At 42.4% G+C, this 27790-nt stretch overlaps 1 protein-coding gene across 2 annotated transcripts in view; it reads left to right on the top strand.

Annotated features, from left to right (window-relative positions):
- Positions 1-11891, top strand: part of AOX2 (aldehyde oxidase 2) — a 74417-nt gene extending 62526 nt beyond the window's left edge. The window contains exons 34-35 of one of the 2 annotated variants that reach the window (NM_001308456.1): positions 189-356; positions 11838-11891. In NM_001308456.1, coding sequence (NP_001295385.1) covers positions 189-356; positions 11838-11891 — 222 coding nt within the window. Of the gene's footprint in view, positions 1-188; positions 357-7523; positions 7581-11837 lie in introns of those variants that run through there. The other variant, XM_023510273.1, reaches the window with a different exon arrangement.
- Positions 11892-27790: the final 15899 nt, after the last annotated feature.

Below are 27790 nucleotides of genomic sequence, written 5' to 3'. Positions count from 1 at the left end.
TTTTTTTTTTTTAAGATAAGTCAAGCGTCATTCAGTCAGTCAGTCAACAAACATTTAGTGAGAACCTTTTGTGTGCAAGACACTGTGTCAGGAGTTGTGGATACAACAGTGAACAAGATCAGGTCCCTGGCCTCTAGTAGCTTGTAGTCTAGTAGAGAAGCTTCTAAAACTAACGTTCTTTTTTGCAGGGCCTCGGGGAGTCTGGGATGTTCCTGGGATCATCTGTGTTCTTTGCCATCGCTGATGCTGTGGCCTCAGTACGCAGGGAAAGAGACATAGCAGAGGACTTCACGGTGCAGAGCCCGGCGACACCAGAGTGGGTTCGAATGGCTTGTGCAGATCAGTTCACAGAAATGGTAAGGAATTTCTGTTTATTTTCCTAAAAGGTGATTTTTCTATTTCTTGCTTCCTAGATCTGGGCAAATTTATAACCTAACCTGTGTCTGGCTAATCAAATTATAAAATACTAAAAACAAATCACAGAAATATACCTTGTATATAGGTAATAATTTCACCTTTTTAAAAAGCATTTCCCCTACAAGCTTACTCTCACCTAGTTAAAAGGGGAGACATGTAGCCACACTTGATGGCACTTTCCATGTTCCGGATACAAAGAACACACACAAACTGCCCATGTTGTAGAAATAATGTGATCCCAGTGACAGCTGGCTGTCTTTCCACTTGGTTCCCTTTCATGCTTATGCCTCCCAGCCCAAGAGAGAGAGGACCGGTGTACTTGGGTACACACGTGGCAATGCCACAGATAAACAACCTTCCAGAGGTCATTGAGTCCAGCCTTTGCCAATTTCTTAAAAGCGTCCTAATTTAAATAATAATAGCAGGTAACATTGACTGGGCGCTGTACTTAATATTTTATATGTATTATCTTGTTAATCATTACTGCGGCTTTATCGGGCCACTACAACTAGTTTCCTCACTTTACTGTTGAGGAAACTGAGGTGTAATAACTTACCCCAGATCACACAGCTAGCAAGTGGGGGGTGAAGATTCAACATCTGACTTTGCTATAGTATACTGCCTCCCAGAGAGAGAAGAATTGATTCTCTACAAAAGGAAATTTATGTGTTCAAATTTTTATTAGAAGAAGCCCAAATATTGACCTGACCTCTTCAAAATAACCTGCCATATAGTAAAAAAATAATATAGGAATGTTGATTAAAAGGGAGTATTATAATTATTCATGTCCTTCCCTACATGATCCACTCCTCTTTCTATCTCCAAATCTAACTCAGCAATGTTTCTTGTACTCCAGTAATACCAATACCCTGTAATGTCTCATAGTCATTGGTTCTGATGCCCTGTGCTCATTGTGTCCCAGAGGGACATTGTCCACCCCTCTCAACCATGTTGATGTCACAGTCATTGTGGAATCATGTCATTTCATACCCCAGAAGCAAAAGCATAAGCACTTCTGACCTTTAAAATAATGTTCACACTCACATTTTACAACAATTAATATCCTTTTCTGGAACGGGGAAGATCAGGGAAACTAGAAAACACAACACAGTGAAAAGATTCTTCTAATCTTTCTGTCTTGCCTGGGGCTAATGTTTTCAGTTTTCCCGTGGCCTGGCTCCTAGAAAAGAATACCTCATTTTCAAGATTTCGGGCTGTTTTTAATAGTCCAGTTGTCTGGCAAAATATCTCTGCCACTTGCAATGGTAAGAACTGACTCACACTGATTTCATTTGCCATTTGGGACTCAGCCCCTTTGTGACCTGGTGCATGTGATGAAACCATATTTTGTCCCAAGTCTGATGGTCTGATGGTTACTGGAAAAGACTAACTTAATATGTCTTCATGGATATGAATCATCTACTAGTTTGTACACCATCAATCAAATGCTCAGAGCCAATGGGAGAATAACCTCCCACTTTCTAAAATACTCATAAATGGAGACATAGTTTCTAAATATCACTTCATGTTATAATCTCTATTTGACATTTTAAAGGTCATTTTAATAACATGTCTGGCATTTTTTCCTCATAAAATTAATACATGTCCATTACAGAAAAATTAGAAAATACTGAAAATAATAAAATGAAAGTTAAAATCAGCCATAAGCCTACCAACTAGGACTAACTATAACCATTTTTATAATTAAAAGTACACACACTTTCAACCATCCTTTTAATTCACATTTGTTTATATGTATATCCTTTTTTGTCTCAATTAATGTAAGCCAGTGGTCTTTGGAGGTGGTGGTCAGTGGGGAGCGATGCTCTAGTTTGACAAGTTCACTGCTGGGGGCTATGGATTTTTCTCATACAGGGTCCAGGGCTGCCAAATGTGCTACAATGTATGAGACAGTGCACCAAATGGGTCTCTGTCCTCCCCTTCAGCCAGCAGCACCCTGTAGAGCAGCTCTGGCCAAAGTCAAGAAGGGTGGCCCCGTCCTGCTTCCAGACAGGGGCTGGGTGAGGCAAGGGCGTGTGATGCCACATGGGGGACCCTGTGTCTGTGTGACATCTGGAATGCCACCATAATATATCTGATTGAGGGTGTGGCATGTGGAATGCTGCCGTAATATATCTTATTTGTATACTTGTTTTATAAAACAGGGATATTGCTGACGTAAATGTTTGAAAAGATTTGAATAGTATAATTGAGAGTGACTCTGTTGGGCCTTCATTCTCGGGAAATCTGGGCTGGGAAGATACTTTTCCCATGAAACATCACTCAAAATATAGTTGCTTAAATCTAAAAAGAAAATAGATGGTCAAACTCATTTATCCTACACACTGGCAATGTTCATGTATGGCCCCTGGAATAAGTTTGAGGGGTGGGGACAGGGCAGAATGTTTAATTTCCCAATAATAGGCCCCTTGTTATTACGGCCATTTTAGACCACATGGAGAGGGACCATTTACCCTTTGTCCTTGACTCACACTATCCCTAACTGTTTCACTGACTTTACATTGAAATAGTGAGAATGGCTCGGCACCTGTGGCTCAAGTGACTAAGGTGCCAGCCACATACACCTAAGGTGGCGGGTTTGAATCCAGCCCGGACCCGCCAAACAACAATGATGGCTACAACCAAAAAATGGCCGGGCGTTGTGGTGGGCACCTGTGGTCCCGGCTACTTGGGAGGCTGAGGCAGGAGAATCACTTGAGCGCAGGAGTTGGAGGTTGCTGTGAGCTGTGATGCCACAGCACTCTACCCAGGGGGACAACTTGAGGCTCTGTCTCAAAAAAAAAAAAAAGAAAAAGAAAAGAAAAGAAAAGAAATAGTGAGAATGCAGCCTCTTCACATCCTCAACAAGACTTCAGGGATGCACATACTACTTTGTTCTGGCCTCCAGATCCCTTTCCTCAGCTGTTCCCCCAAAGAGAGAGGACAACCAGAGGCTACCCTTGAATGAGGTCTCCCAAGAACAACAGAGAGGAGGAAGCTTTGACTCTTGGTTTAATAAAGAGGCCAAGAAACACACGAAGTCTAGATTCTTCTGCTATACCTGTTGTGGAAAATGGCAATACTCCCCCGCCCACATAGAAACATAAACAAGAAACGTAGGCGCCATCCTGGCATTTTTCTACCTTGTACTCAGTAGTCAGCCTAGGCAGCCCTTCACCTGTTCCTTACTGTCCTCCTAACAATGTCTTGGCCACTTCATTTCCTCCTTTCTTAACCACTGTGCTATATTCATGCACTCAACAAGCATAGGTTGAGTGTCTAATGTGTACTTGACGTTGTTCTATAGAACAGTAGTCAGAACACAGCGGAGAAAGAAGCAGAGACCCCTGCCATGGTGGAGTTAACTTCCTAGGGACCTGCCAAGGGCAACTGCCATCTCTCAGCCTGGGTGGAAGCAGGTTCATGACTTGTCATATGACAAAGCTGACCATGTCACTGCAGCACACACCAAAGCAAAAAGCTCCCCTTTGCTCTTAAGATAGATAAAATTTCTTAACTTGCCCGACCAAGCCTACACACCTTCAGAATCCACCATGATGGGCCCGACCCACCTCTACAGCCACACGTGGTATCCCAGTCAGTGACACTTGCCTTCTTCTGTCATTTCTCATTCCTGGTATCAAGGACAGACCTGCTCACTCCTGCTACAAGGCTTCGACCATGCTCATCCCTCTCCTTAGAACCATCTTCCCTTCCCCAGCTGGTTACCCCTGCTCATCTTTCACATTTCAATCAGATCCAACAAGTTCATCAGATGCCTTCCTTTCTGCATAGTCTGAGGCACAGGGAGCACAGTGGTGTCAGACTCGGAGGTCCCTTCTCTCAAGGCATTTACAGTCTAGCATGGGAGAAAGACAAACAATGACTATGACTTGTGAGTGCTGGGCTGACCCTGGGTTACCCCAGCAAGTCAACAGAACAAGTTTTCTAATTTAGCCTTAAACTTTTCTTTCTTTCTTTTTTTTTTTTTTTTTTGAGACAGAGCCTCAAGCTATCCCCCTAGGTAGAGTGCCAAGACATCACGCTCACAGCAACCTCCAACTCCTGGGCTCAAGCGAGTCTCCTGCCTCAGCCTCCCAAGTAGCTGGGACTACAGGCGCCCGCCACAGCGCCTGGCCATTTTTTGGTTGCAGCCATCATTGTTGTTTGGCGGGCCCGGGCTAGGGATTCGAACCCACCACCTTAGGTGTATGTGGCTGGCGCCCTAGCCACTTGAGCCACAGGCGCCGAGCCTAAACTTTTCTTAAAGTCAGAGATGTCAGATAGGTGGGGGTCCCAGCTAGTCAGAGATGTCAGGTGGGGGTCTCAGCTTTTTAGTTGCTCATCACGTAGCTGTTCATTCAGCTAACATATTTGGGGAGCACCTTCCACCTGCCAGGCCCTACTCGGGCACTAGAGAAACAGTAATGCACAAGACACGCTCTGCCTCATGGAGCTGACATTCTGCTGGGGAAGCCAGACAGTAAACAAGTAAACACACAAAATCGTTACAGGCAGTGATGAAAGTCACGAAGCAAAATACAAGAGTAGGGGGCTAGAATGTGATGGAGAGATTATTTTAGACTGTTTTAGGTAGTTTGTTAGAGAAGTGCTCTCTGTAGATGTTCACTTTCAAGCCAAGGCCTAAAGGAAACAAGGGATTGAGCTAGGGGTGGTGATGGTGCCTTCAGGGCAGGGAGTGGCAAATGTGAAGGCCCTATGGCAGTTTCAGTAGACTCAAAAGGGACTAAGTCACCCACAGAAGTGGCCTTCTTCTTCAGTGTCTGACTTGCCTCTGGAGTAGAAGAAAATTCACAACTATTGTTCTCCCTGGTAGAGAGACAAAAGAAACCATTTATCTTCACCTCAGCAGGGTGAAACCTGGACAGTCCCTCTCCCGATCAGCAGCATTCCTGGCTACTAGCCTCTGTCCTGCACCAGACCTACCTGTTCAGTTCTTTAGAAAGTACAATTCGTTCATCCTCTTAGGAACCACAGCAGGCCTCCTGAAGTTCGTACAGCCTGGCTGTTCACACAGACCAATTTCATTAAAGCATCTTGGAACAAATCTGAGCTCCTATCAGAATTTACATCTTTAAATACATTTAATCAAACTACAACACAGGTTTTTGTTGAAATATATGATGATTCACACTCATATATGACGCTGTACTAAGCAAAATATCTCTGTGTATGTATGTGTATATATACAGACATACGCGCACACACAGAGGGTGTCCATAAACTTCATGTGTGAACACAAACTTTATGGACACCCTGTATTTGAGAAACAAGATGAACTAACACTCTTTGTAGTTGGCCTTTAAATATTGTTGTCAAAACACAATTTGTTCTGACAAGTAAAAAGTTCAGGAGGTCAGAAGGTCTGAGTACTAAAACACGAATATTGAAAAGTTTAAAAGCTCTTCTTTTAGTAACCTCCTTACAGCCATAAAGTAAATAACAACCCACCTAGATCTATTTCTTAAACAGAAATGATGGCGAAACACTCAGTACTTTTCCCTTGGAATTAAATAAAATAATGCATGCAAAAATACTGTGCAAATATGAGTCACTCTGTAAATATTAGAGCTAAGGTCATCACCAAAACCCTATAACTCTTAATGGCCTTCTTCAAAATATGTCTCTCCCAAAGGGCTTGAAAAGTGTTTCCACATTAAATCAAGTTGACCTGCTGAGGGCAGAACAAACAACCACCCTTATAACTAGCAGGCTCATTTTCATGGGCAAACTGACTTCAACAAAAAGCAGGCCTTGGTAAGAAACTTAGGGCATTTTTGTTACCAAAAAAATTCTACTATTTGAATGAGCATTTACTCTATCAAAAGAGGTATTTTGTGTGTTTGGGTTTGATTAACTTGGTCACAGAGTTGCTGACTGCTGTTTTAATACATGGGCCCTTTCTCAGATGGTAAATTTCTGGTGAGGACAGGGTCCTGGTGATGGTTTCTGAGCAGGGCAGCCTGGCTCAGCCAAACATGGCCAGAAATGTCATTTCTATGTAATTTCCTTGTTGGTGATGGGAGAGAGAGAAAAACTGTGTTTCTTGGAAAATGTGTTTGTACAGTCATTTAAAATTCCACAAGAAAAAAAAAGGTAAATTTTCCTTAAAGATTTATAGAAATACATAATTAACACTTTCAAACTAGGACTTCCCCTTGGAAACAGTGATTTTATTTTTAAAAAGTATCTTTAGAATTCAGAGACATGAAGGGATCCACACCTTTAAAAAATTAAAAAAATATTGCCTTGGAAAATTTGGCAATGGGAAAATATTTTATTTTCAATTGTGTTGCCTTGTTATCAGCAGCAGCAAAATGTGTTTACTGAGTAACCACAAAAACATGGTATATGCGGGCTGCCATAATGGGAGGCCATGTAAAATCAATTAGCAGATTCAGTTTCCATCTCCTAGAAGTAAAAGCAGACAACTCAGCTGAGAAACAGGTTTGTAAACAGGTTTCAGTTCACCCCACAATTTGAAGGGGCAGCCTTGATATGCTGACTCACAAGGAATCCTCGCAACCACAACAAACGGCTAATGTCGGGTGTTGGGCTGTGGCTTGATTTTATAGGAACTTATTTAAGGGGGAAAAGTCCTTTTCATCTTAGATCAGTAGTCAATTCCAAACAGTTGTGCCTGCTATTCTATAAGATTGGTGATGGCTAGTTTCTTACACTATTCCCTAAGCTAGAGAGTGTAATGACATCATCCCAGTTCACTGTAACTCCTGAGCTCAAGTGATCCTCCTGCCTCAACCTCCTGAGAAGCTGGGACTACACACATGAACCACCCCACACGGCCAGCTTTTCCTATTTTTCTGTAGAGGCTGGGGTCTAGCCATGTTGCTTAGGCTGGTCTCGAACTGCTGGTGTCAAGTGATTCTCTCGCCTTGGCCTCTCAAACGGCAGCTAGGATTACAGGTGTGAGCCACCGCAGCCAGCCAACAATGGCTAGTTTCTAAAGGCCTTCATTTGCCCCCAAACTCTAATGCATTCTCCATCCAACTCTCCTCCCTCTACAGCACTGCCTCTCTCACGTCTCCATGTCTCATTTTCCCTCCCTGCTTCTTTTGCATTTCTAGAATCCAGGCTCGGTGAGAGTTGCCAGCATTCAAAGTGCCACCTGTTTAGTTCAGTAAAGGGGGCCCATCCTTCCAGATGAAGGAGGAAAGGCATGGGAACGTTTCATGTGCTGCAGGCAGGCTGGTTTTCTGACACTGCTCTCTGCTGGTTCATCCCCGAGCACAAGTTCCTCCAGATGAAGCCTGCTTAACCCCGTTAATACACAGCCTTGGATTTCTCTGAGCTGGAGGAGATGTACTGTCAGTCCTATGAGACCACATTCTATTTCCTAGGGTTCACATGACACAACGCGTAGAAACAAGCAGCCTCCAACCTGCTTGGCTAAAATCTAAGCCACAGATAACTGGCAGAGCCTCAGGCTAGCACAGACATGCCTCAGTCACATGGACGCTGAGATGAACACAGAAGAGATATGTGACTCAGGCCAGACTGCTCAGAGTAAGTGGTCTCCCATGGGATCCTGGGCAGCGTGTTGAACCTATTGTCCTGTTCCCACGAGACACATGTGCATACAGTATACGCACACGTGTATATGTACACACACAGACAGATTCTTCACCACATTCTTCTCTCTGCCCCCTCATGCAGTCTTGGACAAGGTTATATTTGCATTCTAACAGGCTGTGAAACTGGTTCCACATTGAATATGATTGTCCCAGGATGCAGGGACTAAATCTGTTTCCCGCAACGCTTGGTGACACTTCACACAGTAGCATTTCTACTTCTGCAGGGAGATTCTATGACATTGCATGTATTCACTGTTATTGAATGTATCCTTTTATATCTAAAATCTCTGCTACCTGGTCTCTTACTCCTAAGGTTGGGAGAAGCAAAAGAAAGGGAGAGATAGAGTGTTCAAGAGAGAGGTGAACTAAGCTGGAGGCCTTCCACAGACAAGCAATGCAGAATGTAAGACAGGACAGAGACCGCCACCTTCCCCAGCCGGGGAGACGGTACAACGAGCCATTTTAGCTTAGTGTTAAGACCTGGGGTCTGGAGTTACAGGAAACTGGCTTTGAATCACAGCTCTACCTTTGGTGATTTATTTAACTTATCACTTGGTTTCTTTATCTGTAAATGTGGTAGGAGTGACAAGTGGAGAGAATAACTCCAGTTACTTTACAGTTGTTGTGAAGATTGAATAATAGATAACATATAAAGCAGTTTGCAATTGTCCTCATAGTAAACAGTCAACACAGGCAATGATGATTATAATGAAGATGATTGAAACAGCATCCCAAGACCACCTTTGGGTTCAATGATTCACCAGAAGAGTTCACAGAATTCAGGAAAGCTGTTAAATGCACAGTCGTGGTTGAGTACAGTGAAGGGATACCAATTATCATCGCGAAAGGCGAAAGGCTCACAGGGCAAGGCCGGGAGGGACCAGGCGTCGGCATCTGTGCTCCGCCCGTACAGTCACACAGACAGCGCCTGACTCTCCCAACAGTGTGAGGGGATGCCTGACATACAGCCACACAGAGCAGCTCCCCTGAGCCTTGGTGTCCAGGGGTCAGTTCTACAGGCATGGACCTCCCACATGGCTGGTGTGACCGTCACTAGCCCCAGGGGTCAAATTGTTTGTTACCAAGGCCCAAAGCCCCACGTAACAAAGACACTCTCTCAGGCAGGACACAAAGGCTGAGGGCCAGAAATGCGCAGGATTGGACAACCCAGGCCCACTGAGTGAATCCTATACTGTCCAATGGGGATGAAGAATGCTGGACTGAAAGCAACTCCCAAAGAGACTGAGGCCAGGTGTCATTTCAGAATCTGAACTTGAACTAAAAGTGGACTCAGTCTTGACATCCACAGTGAATGCATTTCTTTAATCAGAGCTATCACAGAACAAGCGGGAAGAAAAAGGGGAAATGGAACCAAGCAAGGGAGAAGGAAAAGAAAGCAGGGAAGGAGATAAGCAAAGGTCCCTGAAGACCAGCTTATGTCCCAGGGCTTGGATTTTTGAGAATACAAAAAGGGGGCTAGGGAGTAGGTAAGACCCCAGAAGGCCAGTGCGGCAAGAGAATAAGCGTCACTCTAAGCCCCCAAACAGAAGGAAACCCCAGGAGACCAGCTCTGGTGAGAAGAACAAGAAGTAAGTTTTAGGCTCGGTGCCTGTGGCTCAAGTGGCTAAGGCACCAGCCACATACACCCAATGTGGTGGGTTCGAATCCAGCCCGGGCCCGCCAAACAACGATGGCTGCAACCAAAAAAAAATAGCCAGGCGTTGTGGCGGGCACCTGTGGTCCCAGCTACTTGGGAGGCTGAGGCAGGAGACTCGCTTGAGCTCAGGAAGTTGGAGGTTGCTGTGAGCTGAGATGCCACAGCACTCTACCAAGGGGGACAGCTGGAGGCTCCTGTCTCAAAAAAAAAAAAAAGAAGTTTAAGTTTTAGAATCTACCTCAGTCTAAACTGAGGAACTTTGTCCAGCCCAGCCCAGGTAGAACAGGTTAGTTCTTTATTTTTTTAAGAGACAGGGTTTTGAAAAAAGAGAGAGAGAGAGACAGGGTTTTGCTCTGTCACCCAGGCTGGAGTGCAGTGACATCATCATTAGGGTGACCAGACGTCCTGCTTTTGATGGGACAGTCCTGATTTTTAATAATTTGTCCCACATCCTGCAGTGTTTTTAAAAAAAGTCCTGATTTTTGGAAAGAATGCACGAATGGGCAGGAGAACAGTAAGGAAATATACAGTTTTCAGCTGCCATGTGGCTATTTTGCCAGGATATGAGTTTTAGATTATTTTTGTTAATTTTATAATGTTAAACTGTAACAATAACAAATAATTGTTGAGAAGTGATTATGGAGACCTGCTTATCAAAGTTTGCATTGTTGTCAGGTCCTGCCCCCACCCGACCCCCTCCCCTCCACCCCCATCAATGGTGTCCTGCTTTGCCAATGTTAAAATCTGGTCACCTTAATCATCATAGCTCACTGCAGCCTTGAACTCCTGGGCTCAAGGGCTCCTCCTACGCCTGGCCTAGTTCTAAACAGGCTAGTTCTAAAGAAAAAGGCCAAGCAACTCCCATAGGAGCAGGGAAGGGACTAGGGAAGACCCTCCCTTTGGAAAGGGCAAACCCAGCCCTTCATTTCCATTTTAATATGGATGAAGAGAGCAAAAGGTAAGAAAAGAACTAAGGAAGATACACTGAGTGATAGAATTTGGTTGAATTTTTTTGTCTTTTTGCATTTTTATGAAATAAAGAAATACAAGAGAGAAAAAGCTATTTGCAGCCAGGCACAGTGGCTCCTGCCTATAATTCTAACACTCTGGGAGGCCGAGGAAGGAGGAGTTCTTGAGCTCAGGAGTTCAAGACCAGCCTGAGAAAAGTGAGACCCTGTCTCTACTTAAAGAGAGAAAAAATAGAAAAAATTAGCTGAGTGTTGTGGCAGGCCAGTATAGTCCCAGCTCCTCAGGAGGCAGAGGCAGGAGGATCACTTGAACCCAGAAGTTTTGAGGTTGCTGTAAGCTAGGCTGATGCCAGGGGACTCTTGAGTAAGACTCTGTCTCAAAAAAAAAAAAAAAGTGGTTTTGGGACTCTTCATAAAGTTCCAGCATTAGGGAAATTTGTTTTGTTTTCGCCACCTTTGTAACTAAAAGTCAACCCATCAAACAAAAACATAACAGGGAAAGAGAGTAAATGTGTGTTCTGCTCTGGGGTCGAACCTAAGGGAGAGAATTCCCCGCAGAAGAGACAGGCGTTCAGAACCACATGGAAGGATAAACAAGTCACCTTTTCAGAACTTGTAGCCCAGGAGCATAAAATGAGGCCACAGTTTAGCAAGAAAAGCACAATACTACAAAAATTATCTGGCTAAAAGTGCAGACGGGGCTGTCACCACATCAGTGAGGAATCCAGGTCTATGTTCTACCGTGTAAATACCTCCAGCCTAGCCACGGCCCACTTTCCATTTCCCTCCCCAGATGTATTCATATGGGATATGTATTTCTCTTTGGGAAGCAAAGATAGGCCCTCTAATTTAGCAACATTAGGGGGAGCAGAAATCACAACACCAACCCACTGTCTTTTCAGAGTTGTCATTTGACAGGAATGAGACAATCTCATTTCCCAGGAACCAGGAAAATCTAGGCTCCTCCCATCAGATTTTCTAAAAAAACATTTTATGTAAGGTCTGCACCTCTGGCTAAAAGGAGTAGGGCACCAGCCCCATATGCCAGAAGTGGCGGGTCCAAACCCAGCCCCGGCCAAAAACTAAAAAAAAAAAAAAAAAAAGAAAGATTTTATGTAATTTTCCTGGTGAAATATTATGATGATATTATGGTGTATTAATTTAACATGCTTTCTTCCTTAGATCCCAAGAGATGACCCGAAGACATTTAAGCCTTGGTCTATCCCTATAGCATAACACTGCTGTCATTTCCTGAAAGGTAAGATGAATAAGCTAAAAGATATTGGAAGATGAGGGGGTTTCCAGTAAAATAAAAATAAAAATCTAGAACTCAATACAAATTTTAAATAAGCTAAAAGATAATTACTCAAAGATGAAAAAAGAAATTCAATATAGTGGTTTTCAAACTGTGTTCTATGGAAACTCAGAATTACACAAGTGTTTAAGTTTCTTTGCCTTTTTTTCTTTCTCTCTCTCTCTTTTTATTTTTCTTTTAGGCAGATTTTCACTCTCTTGCCCAGGCTAGAGTGCTGTGGTGTCACCCTAGCTCACAGCAACCTCAGACTCCTGGGCTCCAGGGATAATCTTGCCTCAGCCTTCCAAGTAGCTGGGATTACAAGCACCTATCCCCACACCTGGCTAATTTTTCTATTTTTCTATTTTTGCTAAGGCTGGTCTTCCTGCCTTAGTCTCCCAGAGTGAGAGGATTCTAGTTGTGAGCCACCTCACCTGGCCAAGTTTCACTTTTAAATCAATATCCAACATTTTAATCCTTTAACAATAAACATGCATGCCTTTAGAAGCTAACAAAGAATAGTCAGAGTCTCGGAGCCAATATGATAGTTTTTCTTTTTATTTTAAAATAAAATAAAAGATGAGAATGCAGTGGACTAAGACATTTAAAGATCCTACTTGCTAACTTTTTAAAGAATCACTTACAAATTGAACACCAAAAAAACCCAAACTGAAATCTATTGATTACTGCATTTATAATTAACTAGTACTATCTGGAACCGTTACTTATTTGTTTTCACTGAGTTCAACAGCTACAATTTTGTGCTGTTTAACACAAAATACAGAGCAGTGAAGGCTTTGGAGAATAGCTGCACGAGCTTCCTGAGAAATAGAAGCTGATATTTTTATTTTTAGAAAATTTAACTTCTGCTTTTCTGCAAATTTATTGGGCAACCATAGAAAAACTGAAAGCATTCTAGAAGAGAAAGAACTACATTGTAAGTTCAGAGAATAATAACGTTTTTATCATTAAAACCTAATTTTCCAATTAAATGTCTAAAACAACCCACAAGTATTAATATATATCAAATACATTTAGTTCCATTGAGCTTTGTCCCATACGAACAACCTGTACTGGTATTTTTACGAAATCAGACTAAATATATCAGATAAGAATTTGCTTCTCTTTTACAACAAAAAAATCAAAACAGATGACACTTAAAGTTACTTCTTACACTATTGTAAAATAGTAACTTGAAAACACACACCCGAGGAATGTGGGGCAGAATTAACTGAGCTCTTTAATCATTCTTTTTATCCTTCTTGCTCTTTCCAGTGATTAAAGTTAAATGTGGGTATGATGGTAAATCTACTCTAATCCTGATGTAAAACAGCATGTGAAGTTCATAGCAATGTGCCAGGCACGTGGTACTAAGTATACGACAGTTACACACACACACACACACACTCAGATGTGCTAAATACCAAATTTTAACTAATTGAGTGAGCTGAGTTACTGAGTTCTAAAGTTTTTGTATGAACTTTAAAATAAAGACTATCCTCAGATTGCAAGACAAATTAAAAACAGAAAACAAGGGCGGCGCCTAAGGCTCAAAGAAGTAGGGCGGAGGCCCTATATGCCAGAGGTGGCGGGTTCAAACCCAGCCCCAGCCAAAAACTGCAAAAAAAAAAGAAAGAAAGAAAGAAAGAAAAGAAAAACAGAAAACAAAAACTGCTTGCCACTTTAGCATTTACAATTTACATTTATTCTATATGTCAGAATTTTCTCCATATTGTGCAATCAAAATGCAGATATAAATTGTATTTTAAATCTATAACTGTCACCTTTACCAGCAATTTCAAGTGTTTGCATTCTTCAAAGTATCATAATTATTCTCAGATATTTGCTTCCTAAGTATTCAATACTAACCTTACGAATTAAAATCATACCACAGGCTCAGCACCTGTAGCTCAGCAGCTAGGGTACCAGCCACATACACTGGAGCTGATAGGTTTGAATCCAGCCCAGGCCTGCCAACCAACAATGACAATTACAGCCAAAAAATATCCGGGTGCTGTGGTGGGTGCCTGTAGTCCCAGCTACTTGGGAGGCTGAGGCAAGAGAATTGCTTAAACCCGAGAGTTTGAGGTTGCCGTGAGCTGTGATGCCACAGCACTCTACCGAGGGTGACAAAGTGAAACTCTGTCTCAAAAAATAAATAAAGTCACACCACACTAAAAACATATACATGCATGAGTGTGTGTTCCCCACAACATCTTTTTAGTAGAGACAGATAGGGTCTTGCTATGTTGCCCAGGCAGGTCTTAAACGCCAAGCCTCAGTAGCACTAGTAATACAGACAGAGCTGCCTCCCATAACATTTTAAACCTCTGCAAAAAATGTTTGAAAACCTCTGACGTCATCCAGCTTCTAATTAAGTGAAGATACAGAAGTTACAAAGTAACTACCCCAATGTGCTTGTTCATAGCTGCACAGGTTACCAATCCAATTTTTAACTACTTATTGTTCTCCACAAACACAAAAGTTAATGCACACTTTGTCTCATAATTGTTTTCTTTTCCTTTTTTCTTCCCCAGGTGTTCCAGTTTCTCACAAGTAACAAAAAAAAAAATGGCTTGTTCCAATCTGTCCCCAAATCCAAGGCAAAAAAAAAAGATGGCTTGTTAATCCTAACGGAACTCCAAACTGATATTCTTATACTATCATGGGGGGAAAAGAAAAGACATGAAATTAGGCGGTGCCTATGGCTCAAAGGAGTAGGGCTCAAGCCCCATATGCTGGAGGTTGTAGGTTCAAACTTGGCCCTGGCCAAAAACTGCAAAAAAAAAAAAGAAAAGAAAAAGAAAAGACATGAAATTTAGAAGCATTATCCAAGTCTTATAACATTAACAAAATGAATCATTATTTACTTTAGACTTTTATTTACATTTAGACTTTTTCTTAATTATTTTAGATTAATATGAGGGTACAGACAATTTCATTAGACTTTTCAGGATAGAGGCCACTGGGAAGGCAATGCAGTATCTACAGCACGCAAGTTTAGTGCTGATTTGCTTCTAAATAGATCGTGTACAGGTTGCTGTAAAAGTAATGTTTTTTTTCCTTTCTGCATCCATCCAGTCTAACTGGACCGGTAATACAGGTTACACTCACAGCATGAAAGACACTTCTCAGTAGATAAATATCTGATGACTTTTCCCAGTGACATACTTGATTCGGTAGCCACAGAGCAGTGACACCCCAAGAGTTCTGTAAGCTCTTGTTTTGTTTTTACCATGGAGTGATAGCAAAGGAATGGTATTTTCCTCACATAAATCTGCTTTTCAAGTGGCTAACATTTTTTTGGAATTTGGAGGGGGAAAAAAATCAATGTAAAAAAATTTAATGTATTATTCACCAAATTCTTTTTTTTTAATTTATTGATGAAAAATATCCCATCTGCTATCAGAGTCTCAGAAATACTGTACGGCTCACTTTCCCATACATTGAAGTGGGTAACACAGAGCAAAAGAATTATAAATTATAACCATCCCCTACCTTATGGTCTGAAATATACAGGACCCACCAAATTCCACTGATCTGAGTTTTAGGGGCCTTCAGAGGAAGAAAAGCCAGCATGCAAATTAAGCTTTATTTGATAAGTCAGGGGGTAAGTAACCTGACCCTCTCCTAGCTGGAATTCACATGATCAGGCCCACCAAGCCAAGGTTTGCAGTTACTCTTGCAATGGCTAAAGGCAATGTGGCAGAGCTGAGAACGTTGGGTGAGTGGTGAGAGAAGGAACACGAGGAGGCATTTGGCACAGCCTGGAGGAGGCTGAAGGTCACTCAAGGCCATGGGCACATGTGCGTGAAGCACTGGGGCACAGCTGTCTATAGGGCCATCTGCTGACTTTCAAGGTTCCCCTAGGGCACAGGAGCTCAAGGGATGAAGTGGGACAGGAGCACAAAGGTCATGGGAAGGACAAAAATTATGAAAGATATACAAGCAAAAGAGCTGGGAAAACTCAGCAAGAGTGGCTGATATAAAATAAATTAGAAATACTTTTTTCAACAATGTTTACCTGTTTTGAAAATAAAATCCTTAATCTAATAAGAATGTTAGAAATTTGTTTTATCACATGGATCATTTAAAATGATGGCATATATAATTTGTATTACTTTAAATTTGGTCTATTAGAGCTAAGGATGGTAACAGGGCATATATTTGCCATGCCTGAAAACTATAAAGCATTAAAAACAGAAGACTTGAATAAAAATATTTCTCTGGTTTGATGCACTAAAATCTGGATTGCATGGATAATAAAATAATTGGGGGAGGTGGCGCCCATAGCTCAGTGGGTAGGGCGCCTGCCACATACACCAAGGCTGGTGCCTGCTAAACAACCCAGGCCAGGCCTGCTAAACAACAATGACAACTGCTACCAAAAAATAGCCAGGCATTGTGGTGGGTACCTGTAGTCCCAGCTACTAGGAAGGCTGAGGTAAGAAAATCACTTAAGCCCAAGAGTTTGAGGTTGCTGTGAGATATGATGCCTTAGTACTCCACCAAGGGTGACATAGTGAGACTCTGTCTCAAATAATAATAATAATAATAATATTTTAAGATGCATTTCAAGTTACATATTTGAAACCCATTGGGCTCAATAAGCATTGTCCCAGCCTCCAGACCTGTGAGCAATAAACTTCTGTTGTTCATAAACCACAAACACAAAAGTTAATGCATACTTTGTCTCATAATTACTTTCTTTTCCTGTTGGGAGACACTATTCAACCCATTTACCAATAAACATTCTTTCTGAAGCTAATAGATATAGTTTGGGGGTGGGAGTAACCCTCTCTCCCTAATACCACTGTCATACCTAGTTAATGATATTTTTATTACAGCAGCCCACACCAACTAAGACACATTCCATCCCATCCATCCACTTCTCACACGTGCAGACAGTGTAACTACTTGTCTTTCCTTTCAGGAATAGTTGGTCCCAGAATGTCCAGCCACTGTTGTCAAGAGCAGAGCTATTCTCAGTTGTCCCTACAAATGGGCAGGACACAACGGCCAAATGTCAGACGCTAGGGGAAATCTAAAGCAGCAGGACAAGGTTCAGGCCCCTGTTCCTCTTCGGTCTGGACAATTCCACCCCACCCACTTCCCAACTTCAGGACAGCCTAGTGCCTGTAACAGTGAGAAAATGTAACCCCTAATGGTCATTTTGGGCTCTACGGATCCTGTTTCTTTCCCTGGGATATTGGGAACATGAGAAACATTTGTACTCTTGTCTTCTGAGCTTGCTCTAAGTAGATTTTCTCTCATGTAAAGGAAAATAGCCCACTCCCCAATACAGTGAAAATTAACACTTGATCTGTCTCGTAATTGAGTAGACAAATAGCCACAAGATATCCTTTCAAATTCTTAAGATGTCAAAAAGACGTCAAAAATTAGGGAGAAATATTCGGAGTCTGAAAATAAAGACATTTATAGCCAGGCACAGTGGCTTACACTTGTAATCCTAAACACTCTGGGAGGCTGAGGCAGATGAATTGCTTGAGGTTGAGACTAGCCCGAGGAAGAGCAAAACCTCATCTCTATTGAAAAATAGAAAAACTAGCTGGACGTAGTGGTACATAACTGTAGTCTCAGCTACTCGGGAGGCTGAGGCAGGAGGATCACTTGAGCCCAATAATTTGAGGTTGCTGTGAGCTATAATGACGCCATGTCACTCTAAGACTCTGTCTCAAAAAAAAAAAAAAAGAAGAAAACAAAAGAAAGACATTTTTCTCAGTTTCCCCACACACCCATGAAAATCACTATTAAGACACCACTGAGTACAAAACAAGAGTGTCCCTTCCTTTGTAACACTGCCCCAGCAGGACAAACCCCTCTGAGCTCCCCTAACATCGCATTTAGTTGGTATTACTAGCTCACTAGCCAGTCTTGCTCCAAACCATTGAGCACACAGCTGCCAGTATAATCTTTCTTAACATCTGTAAAGAAACATTCAACAGGACAATTTCTTCTTACAAAGGGACTTTACTCTCACTGGTATAGTGGTCACCTACTGTTTGTACCTGATTGGTGTCTTTCTTTGGTAAGTCATCGCTCTCCACTCCATGTGTTCCCTTCAGGCTACTAGGCAAGGAACAGATAAGCTGGGTCAGAGTCTCTCTCCTGAGAGTTAAGAGTCTCTTGAGCAAGGTACACAGGTCCAAAGGTCATTGTAACTGATGGCCTCACGGCTGAGCCATGCAGAGTAAATCCCCAAGCCCCTGGCTGTTGAGATTCTCAGGAGTGCCCGTCCTGCACATCTGAAGGCCTGGTTCTTCAGCTCTGCCTTCAATTCTGTGACCTACACGGTACCTTTCCACCAGTTGTCATCATTCTCTAGAGCTGCTGTAACAAACTGCCACAAGCGGGGTGGTTTCAGTAGTTATTCTCTCCCACTTCTGGAGTCTGAAATCAAGGCTCTGGCAGGGCCACAGGTTTCTTTTCCAGAAGCTCCCGTGGTTCCTCAGCCTTCCTTGGCTTGTCCTGCATCACTCCCATCCCTGTCTCCATCATCACATTGCCTTCTCCCCCACATCTCTTTGTCCAAATCTTCCCCTTTCTCAGAAAAACCCCAGTCATTGCACTAGGGCCCATCTGAACCCAGTATAACCTCATCTTAACCTAACTAGTTACATCTGCAAAAACCTTATTTCCAAATAAGGCCACATTCTGAAGTTCCAGGCAGACATGAATTTTGGGAGACACTATTCAACCTATTTACCGATAAACCTTCTTTCTGAGGCTAACAGATATAGTTTGGGGGTAGGAGTGACCCTCTCTCCCTCATACCCCTGTTATCCCTGATTTTTCTATCCCACACATCATCTGTCAGTGTGTGTAGCCTCTCTTTCTAGATAAGAGGGCCACTGACTGCTGGCAGGGACTGTGTTTTACCTTCGCCTCTCATCCTTTACCACAGATTTATCTCAAACTGATGCTTACATGTTTGATCAAAGTGTTCCATTTCTGAACAGAGCACAATAAGCGTGCTCCATGACAACGGAAAAGTATTGATGAAATTGCACTGTGTAACTCAGATACCCACGAGCCATGAGCTCTAAGGAAAGTAAAAAGAAAGAAGCTATCAGGTTTTTTTAAAAGCTATAGTTTTTTGACAAAGAAACCAAACTTCACATTGTTATTAAATTTATTTATTTTTATTTTTATTTTTTTGAGATAGAGCCTCAAGCTGTCACCCTAGGTAGAGTGCTGTGGCATCACAGCTCACAGCAACCTCCAACTCCTGCGCTCAAGCAATTCTCCTGCCTCTGCCTCCCAAGTAGCTGGGACTACAGGCGCCTGCCACAACGCCCAGCTGTTTTTTGGTTGCAGCCGTCATTGTTGTTTGGCGGGCCCAGGCGGGATTCAAACCGGACAGCTCAGGTGTATGTGGCTGGCGCCTTAGCCGCTTGAGCCATAGTCGCTGAGCCTGTTATTGGATTTAAATCTCCTGCATCCATTATTTATTTTACTTTCACGTGGTAAGCAAAAAATTCCCAAACTTGAAAATGAAGCAAAAGCGGTCACGGTGTGACTTTTCAACATAGCTATTTAAGGCAGCAGGATCACTTGACATCATCAGGAGTTCGAGACCAGCCTGACCAGAGCAAGACCCCATCTCTACAAAAAATAGAAAAAATTACCTGGGTGCTGTGGTGGGCACCTGTACTCACAGCTACTCACAGCTACTCAGGAGGCTCAGGAGGAGCACTTGAACCCAGGAGTTTGAGGTTTCTATGAGTTAGACTGAGGCCATGGCACTCTACCCAAGGTGACAGAGTGATACTCTGTCTCACAGAAAAAAAAAAAAATCCTGTCCTCTCTCCTTAGCCCTGATTTCATTCCCCCACTCCTAAGTTATCTATCCATTACATTTCACCTGGAGGAAGCAGGGGCAGATCTAGCAGAACCGCCCAAGGAGATTTTCCAGAATCCCCAGACCCTGCTGCCCACCCCTACTGTTAGGTACATATTGAGCAGGGCAGAGGACAGATGTTGTTATGTTAGGCTATTTTGAAGTGGTCTGGGTCAGGCTGACCTGGACTATTATGGGAATGAGGTGGATTAAGACCCTGCAGGTGGGGTGTTATTAAGACCTTGCACCTTTTGAACTTGCAGGACATAACTACAAGAGGGATTCTGCCTAACAAATTCAATATTTCAAATACTATGACTTGGTTGTTTGTACCCTCACATTAACTTAAAACAAAAACCTTACTAGCCAGGCACAGTGGCTCAATGCCTATAATCCTAGCACTCTGGGAAGCTGAGGCAGGTGGACTGCTTGAGCTCAGGAGTTTGACACCAGCCTGAGCAAGACTGAGACCCCGTCTCTGAATAAAAACAGAAAATATTAGCCGGGCACTGTGGTGGGAGCCTATAGTCCCAGCTACTCAGGAGGCTGAAGCAAGAGGATCAATTGAGCTCAAAATTTTGCGTTTGGAGCAGCACCTGTGGCTCAAAAAGTAGGGTGTCAGCCCCATATACCAGGGTGACAGGTTCAAACTCAGCCCCAGCCAAAAAAAAACTACAAAAAAAGAGTTTGAGTTTGCAGTGAGCTATGATGCCATGGCACTCTACCCAGGGCAATAGAGTGAGACTCTGTTTCAAAAAAAAAGAGTCTGGTGGGTTGTTTTCAAGACCTTGTAGGTGAGCTGTTTTGAGAACAGAGTTAGTTAAGACCCTAGGAGACTTCCAAGAAGCAGCTCATACTCCTCCAAGTCATGTATAAAACGCAGGGGCTGTGCTTTCCACCGTGCCTGCAGTAGGACAGGGCCCAGCTGGGATCCTTCCTTAAAATAAACCTTTCCTTCTTTGCTAAAACTTTCCTTGCTCTTGCTCTCTTTATTTTGGCTACTACCTGGATCTGCCCTGCCATTCTAACACTATCCCCCATACCACCCAAACGAGTATTGCCAGAATGTGGGTAGTTTTAAAATCTACAGGGGAAAGAGGAAGAAAAGCAAGGATGCAAAAATCAGGGTGTTGGAGAGTTGGATTGACTCGGTTAACACCGAATCCGGCGGGGTCTCAGTGTCCAACCCCACCCCACCCCACCATCGCTGCCCTTCCCAGAGTAGAATTTCCACAATACTGCTCTGCTGCTGTCATACTTTGATCATCTCTAGTGGGCTCCCCTGCTGACCAGATTGTCACTAGGTGACCGAAGGCAATCAGGAAATTGACTAACACAGCAATTGACAAGTTCTTTTCACAACCATCTGCAGCCTCCACCAGTGAGAGGTAGGCCCAGCATCTTGGGTGACTGGGTCACTGAGAGGATGCAACAGTCTGGTAGTGGAATCATTCACCCTTCTGGTTGGGCCAGTGACTGCCTCCTCTGGGAAGCAAGCACTCAGAACCCGTAGTGCTCCAGACCCGGAGTGCTGGGGCCAGCCTGCTGCCGGATTCCTTATTAAGACGAGGTTCATGGAATGAGTGTAACCTTTCTACCCAACCATGTATCTTATTTCTAACATCCTCTATACCAGTTAACAAAACTTTTTTTTTCCTTTGAGACAAAGTTTCACTTTGTCACCCTCGGTACAGTGCTGTGGCATCATAGCTCACAGCAACCTCAAACTCTTATCAAATGATTCTCTTGCCTCAGCCTCTCAAGTAGCTGGGACTACAAGTGCCCTCCACAACACCCGGCTATTTTTAGAGACAAGGATCTCACTCTGGCTCAGGCTGGTCTCAAACTCCTTAGCTCAAGCAATCCTTCCACCTTGGCCTCCCAGAGTGCTAGATTACAGGCATGAGCCACCTCGCCTGGCCTCAGTTAACAAAACCTTATGTTTTGTTTATGATGGAGTACTTGCCAAATTATTTGAAACTCTTGGGTAACCAACTTTGAAGTGCAGATTCATGATTTAGATTCTTTTTTTTATTTTATTCTTTTTTTTTTTTTGAGACAGAGCCTCAAAGCTGTGGCCCTGGGTAGAGTTCTGTGACATCACAGCTCACAGCAACCTCCAACTCCTGGACTTAAGTGATTCTCTTGCCTCAGCCTCCCAAGTAGCTGGGACTACAGGCACCTGCCACAATGCCCAGCTATTTTTTGGTTGTAGTTGTCATTGTTGTTTGGCAGGCCCAGGCTGGATTGGAACCCATCAGCTCTGGTGTATGTGGCTGGTGCCTTAGCCACTGGAGGTACAGGCGCCAAGCCCATGATTTAGATTCTTTAAATGCAAATTAACTACACCTAGCATGCAAACTGACTCTACCTAAGGTATAGAGAAAAGTTGATGTATGTTTAAATACATCATATAGTTGACACTAAATTTCTCAATTTAAAGTAAATTACCAAATAGAAAGCAGAGCATAGATGAAGGCCAAATTCCTTAGGATGAGCTCCTGGCCCTTTTCAACCCAACCCAACATTATCTCTGCCATCCTCCCCCCCCCCCATACACATACACAGATACACATACACATACAAGGTCTGACAATTAAGTTCGCAAACATGCCACTGTGCTTTTGCTGGCAGCACGTACAAACAACCTGGTATGATATTCACAACTTGGTATATCTTTGTCTCACAGCTGTGTTCGAGCCGATGTGTGGTAGCACCACTCTTGCTGAGTGGCGTTCATTATGGTTGTTGCATTTTGTGTGCCACATGACAACAGCTCTGATGGTCATTCCAGAAAAAGAATTCTAAAATTGTTTTGAAAGGTGAACGAGGCACTGGCATCTGTGCATGGCTTCCCAAGGGAGTACTTCAAAGGTGACCTAGTGATGTTAGCAATAAGGTACGTAGCACTTTTTCTATGATGAGTGTGCAAACTTAATTGTCAGACCTTATACATGCTATGCCACAGACACCACACCACTCCCTGCTCTTAGAACTTGGCAGCCTTCATCCCATTTCTGGTTGTTTCCCATGCCACCCTCACTTTCTCTTCCCTACCTAACCAACATTCTCTCTTTCATCAAGATCCACCTCAAACACCCCCTACTCAAGATCCTTTGGGAACCCATTCCTTCCCAAGCCTGTGGAGGTGGTGTCTCCCTCTTACGCATTCTAATGGCATCTTGTACATACACCTCTATTTCTTCACATCCATAAGAGTATTATGCTATGTCCCTCGCTGGACTGTGCATGTCATATGCACCATGACTTACCGTCTTTAAACATCCATTGCAGCACACCAAGCACCTAGTAGGTATTTGTGAATAAAGGAAATCAAAGTGGAGGCCCAGCCAAGCAGGGTGGCTCACACCTGTAATCCTAGCACTTTGGAAAGAAGATCACTGAAGCCAGGAGTTTAAGACCAGCCTCAGAAAGAGTGAGACCGTCTCTACAAAAAACAGAAAAATTAGCTGGGCATGGTGGTGTGCACCTACTACTCCCTGCTACTTGGGAGGCTGAGGCAGGAGGATTGCTTAAGCCCAAGAGTTTGGAGTTGCAGTGAGCTAGGGTGATGCCACTGCACTCTAGCCTGGGCGACCTTGTATCAAAAAAAAAAAAAGTCAAAAACATTGGATGTCTTAGAACATTTCATTATTACTCTTCTCAGCCTAGAAGAAGCAGAGCCCTTCCTAATTAGTTCTCAGGGAGTGCATTTGTCAAACGCTATAAAATCTATTGTTCCTACATTGTTCTTCCTAGGCAAGAAATTCTCAAAACTTCTGAAGTCATAAAACTCCCAGTATTCTTAATGTTATTCCATAACCCTTTTTACCTAGGTTCTAAAAGTTCTTCTTGGAATTTAGGTATTAAAAAATGTGGGCTGGGCATGGTGCTCATGCTTATAATCCTAGCACTCTGGGAGGCCAGGGCAGGTGGATAGCTTGAGTTCACAGGTTTGAGACCAGCCTGAGCAAAAAGCAAGACCCATCTCTACTAAAAATAGAAAAACTGAGGTAAAAGGATTGCTTGAGCCCAAGAGTTGGAAGTTGCTATGAGCTATGACACCACAGCACTCTACCCAGGGTGACAGCTTGAGACTCTGTCTCAAAAAAAAGAAAGAAAAGAAAAATGTGAGTCGAATTCAAAGCTATAGGTATAAAGAACTAATGAAGAGGCTTGGCGCCTGTGGCTCAAGTGGCTAAGGTGCCAGCCACATATACCTAAGGTGGTGGGTTCGAATCCAGCCCAGGCCCACCAAAACAACAATGACAGCTGCAACCAAAAAACAGCTGGGTGATGTGGCAGGTGCCTATGGTCCCAGCTACTTGGGAGGCTGAGGCAGGAGAGTTGCTTGAGCCCAGGAGTTGGAAGTTGCTGTGAGCTGTGATGCCACAGCACTCTACCCATGGGGATAGCTTGAGGCTCTGTCTCAAAAAAAAAAAAAAAAGAACTAATGAAGAATTTCATTTTAGAACTTACTATAACCAGTTCCTAGTTCTGAGAACTTATGTTGTGGGGAAGCCTTATTGTATAACATTCTCTGATTCTACAGCCTTCTGCACTGGTTAGGTTCCAGAAAAAAAATGGAACTGTTTTTGAAAAGAAAACTAATTTTATCCCAGAAAGATCTGGGAAATCCTCCAAGACAGTTTTAATACTGTATTTTTTAAGAGTAGGACCTGAAATGCATCATAAGAAAAAAGGTTCTACTTTTTCTCATTAGATAGACATTAAATGTACTTAATGATAGTCTATGGCCTTTCTTTAAAAGAATAATAATCATTATTATACTATAATATACTATAATAATGTTATAGTTAGCTTACTTTGAAAGGCAGTCTCACCTTCTCACAAAGTTTCTGTGAAGCATTACAAAATGCATGTGAAAATATTTTGTAAATAGTAACATACTCTAGAGATGTAAGGTCTCCTGTTAGTGCTGGTGGTAGTACCCACTGATACAGTATTACTATTAATAATAATAAAAATAGAGCTGTGACTCAGTTGTTTTTAATTACCTTCTGATGCCCACAGAAAACTAAGTTCTATTTGTTTAGTTGCTTTTTCATCTTGGGTAAAAACTTTCCATCACATACAGGTACCCAAAAAGTGAAATTTGGGTTTAAAAAGACATCATAGAAAGACGGCCAACTAAGTATGCCAAGCAAGCCGTTCTGTATTTGAGATGATTTCTAACACTGAGACATTTAGATCTGGGGTCATCAGTAAGATTTCTTATTCTTTAATTGCACAGCAATAATGCATTTAGAGACATGAATGAATAAGTAATAAACAGGGTTTTTATATTTATTTATTTATTTATTTATTTAGAGACAAAGTCTCACTATGTCACCCTTGGTAGAGTGCTGTGGCATCATAACTCACAGCAACCTGAAACTCTTGGGCTTAAGCGATTCTCTTGCCTTAGCCTCCCAAGTAGCTGGGACTACAGGCACCTGCCACAAGGCCTGGCTATTTTTTTGTTGCAGTTGTTTAGCTTTCCCGAGCTGGGTTTGAACCCGCCACCCTCAGTGTATGTGGCTGACGCCGTACCCACTGTGCTATGGGCACAAAGCCATAAAATTTATTTTAAAATAAATAATCCTAGAGCTAATATACCATATGTCATCACGCTGGATCTTTGTTGGGTTTTGTTTTTAAGAAATCCTTGAATGTTATATAATCTGGAATGTACTTATCACCCAAAATACTATCTATTTGGCAAGTCACCTCAAACTATTTTCCCAACAAACACTTCATAGAAGCAAAGAGTGCTCCCTTTAACCTATTTCTCACATAGAGGAAAGAGTGAAAGAGAGGAAGAGAGAGATGGAATGTGTGCATTCCAGGTTTCTTGACTCTGTAAACCTCCTAATTATTTCAGCCTATTCAAAAATCTAAATAATGGCTCGGTACCTGTAGCTCAGCAGCTAGGGCGCCAGCCACATACACCAGAGCTGGCAGGTTCAAACCCAGCCCTGGCCTGCCAAACAATAATGACAACAAAAAACAGCTGGGTGTTGTGGCAGGTGCCTGTAGTCCCAGCTCCTTGGGAAGCTGAGGCAAGAAAATCACTTAAGCCCAAGAGTTGGAGGTTGCTGTGAGCTGTGATGCCATGGCACTCTACCAAGGACAACAAAGTGAGACTCTCTGTCTCAAAAAAAAAAAAAAAAAAAATCTAAATAATGAGATGGGTACTTATTTACCAAATTTTACTAAATGTTCAGCTAAGTAAGCAATGCTTACTTTTTATCATACCAAACATGATTAATTATTATAAAATAACTATTAAAATAATTCTATGCCATAGGTAAAAGAAATGGTATATATGAGATGTGTGGCAACTGAATAATATTTAAAGTATTTTTCTTCTATTAATAAAATGAAATTATTTAAAAGTTCTCACACTGCATCTCAAAGCTTTTCAACTGTAAAAATTTCCTGAAGCCTATAAAAATACTTCCAGCCATACATAACACATAAATATATGCATATATACATACCTGGGTGTACGTGTGTGTGTGGCTATATCATATATATCATATATGATATGCAGTATTTAAGCCAGGTTCATCAGGTGTTCTAGAAGCTTCTGCAAGACTCAAAGCATAGAAATATAAATATTTTTCCCAGGTCATTTTCAAAGAGCATCAATGTTCTTTTTGGATCAGGCCCTTGGTATCATCCTAGTTGCTGGAATAAAGACCTATTGTTACTTGCTTTGGAAAAGAAACTTTGATGTATCCACTCACCTCACCAAAGTTAAAAACAGTATCAAGTTCACATGTTGTACCTAACATCTTCCATCTAAGTCATTCAAAAAAAGATTGTTTTTGAGACAGTCTCACTCTGTCAGCCAGAGTAGAGTGCCATGGTGTCAGCTCACAGCAACCTCAAACTCTTGAGCTCAAACAATCCTCTTGCCTCAGCCTCCCAAGTAACTGGGAATACAGGCGGCTGCCATAATGCCTGGCTAGTTTTTCTATTTTTAGTAGAGACAGGGTCTCTTGCTCAGGCTGGTCTCCAACTCCAGAGTTCAGCTGATCTACCAGCCTCGGCCTCCCAGGGTGCTAGGGATTCTAGGTGTGAGCTACCAAGCCTGGCCAAAAGTACTACAAGGGACTCAGAGAAATGACAGAATGAAAAGATCAGCAAATCCTTTTTCTAAGATAGCTATAAAACTGGGTGAAATTATCCAAAAACACAATTTTAGGATGATGGAAATCAACTACTGGCAAATGGTAGATTGAGAAAAACTGTTAAACTTAACAGGGAATCTGTGCCATTCTTGCCTGGAAGAAAATAATAGATTGGAAATCAATGAAACAATCAACAAAACATCAACAATATTGATAAACCTTTAGCTGGACAGATCAGGAAAAAAAGAGGCAGGGCTTCCTGACTCATGCCTGTAATCCCAACACTTTGGTAGGCTGAGGTGGAAGGATCACTTGAGGTGAGGAGTTCCAGATCAGCCCAGACAACATATCCATGCCCTTTCTCTATAAAATAATGAATGAAAAAGTAGTCAGGCATGGTGGTGCATGCCTGTAGTCTCAGGAGGCTGAAGCAGGAGGATCACTTGAGCCCAGGTGTTTGAGATTGCAGTGAGCTATGATGCCACTGCAGTCTAACCCACACAAGAGTGAGACCCTATTTCAAAAGAAAAAATAAAATAGAGAGGAGAGAGAAAACACAATTCCCAAAATCAAGAATGAAGTAAGAGCACCAATCTTACAGAAATTAAAAGTATTATAAAAGAACATTGTGAAAACCTTTGCACCAACAAATTAGACAATTTAAATGAAATAACAAATTCCTAGAAAGATACAAATTATCAAAACTGACTTCAAAAGAAATAGAAGTCCAGGGCAGCGCCTGTGGCTCAGTGGGTAGGGCACTGGCTCCATATACCAAGGGTGGCGGATTCAAACCCAGCACCAGCCAAAGTGCAACCAAAAAATAGCCAGGCATTGTGGC

This window comes from Otolemur garnettii, unplaced genomic scaffold (genome assembly GCF_000181295.1).
Source record: "Otolemur garnettii isolate 467f Iridium unplaced genomic scaffold, OtoGar3 scaffold00013, whole genome shotgun sequence".
In the NCBI taxonomy this organism is placed as follows: Eukaryota; Metazoa; Chordata; class Mammalia; order Primates; family Galagidae; genus Otolemur; species Otolemur garnettii.
Note: the sequence above shows the minus strand (reverse complement) of the source record. Positions and strands in the feature narration are given on the sequence as shown.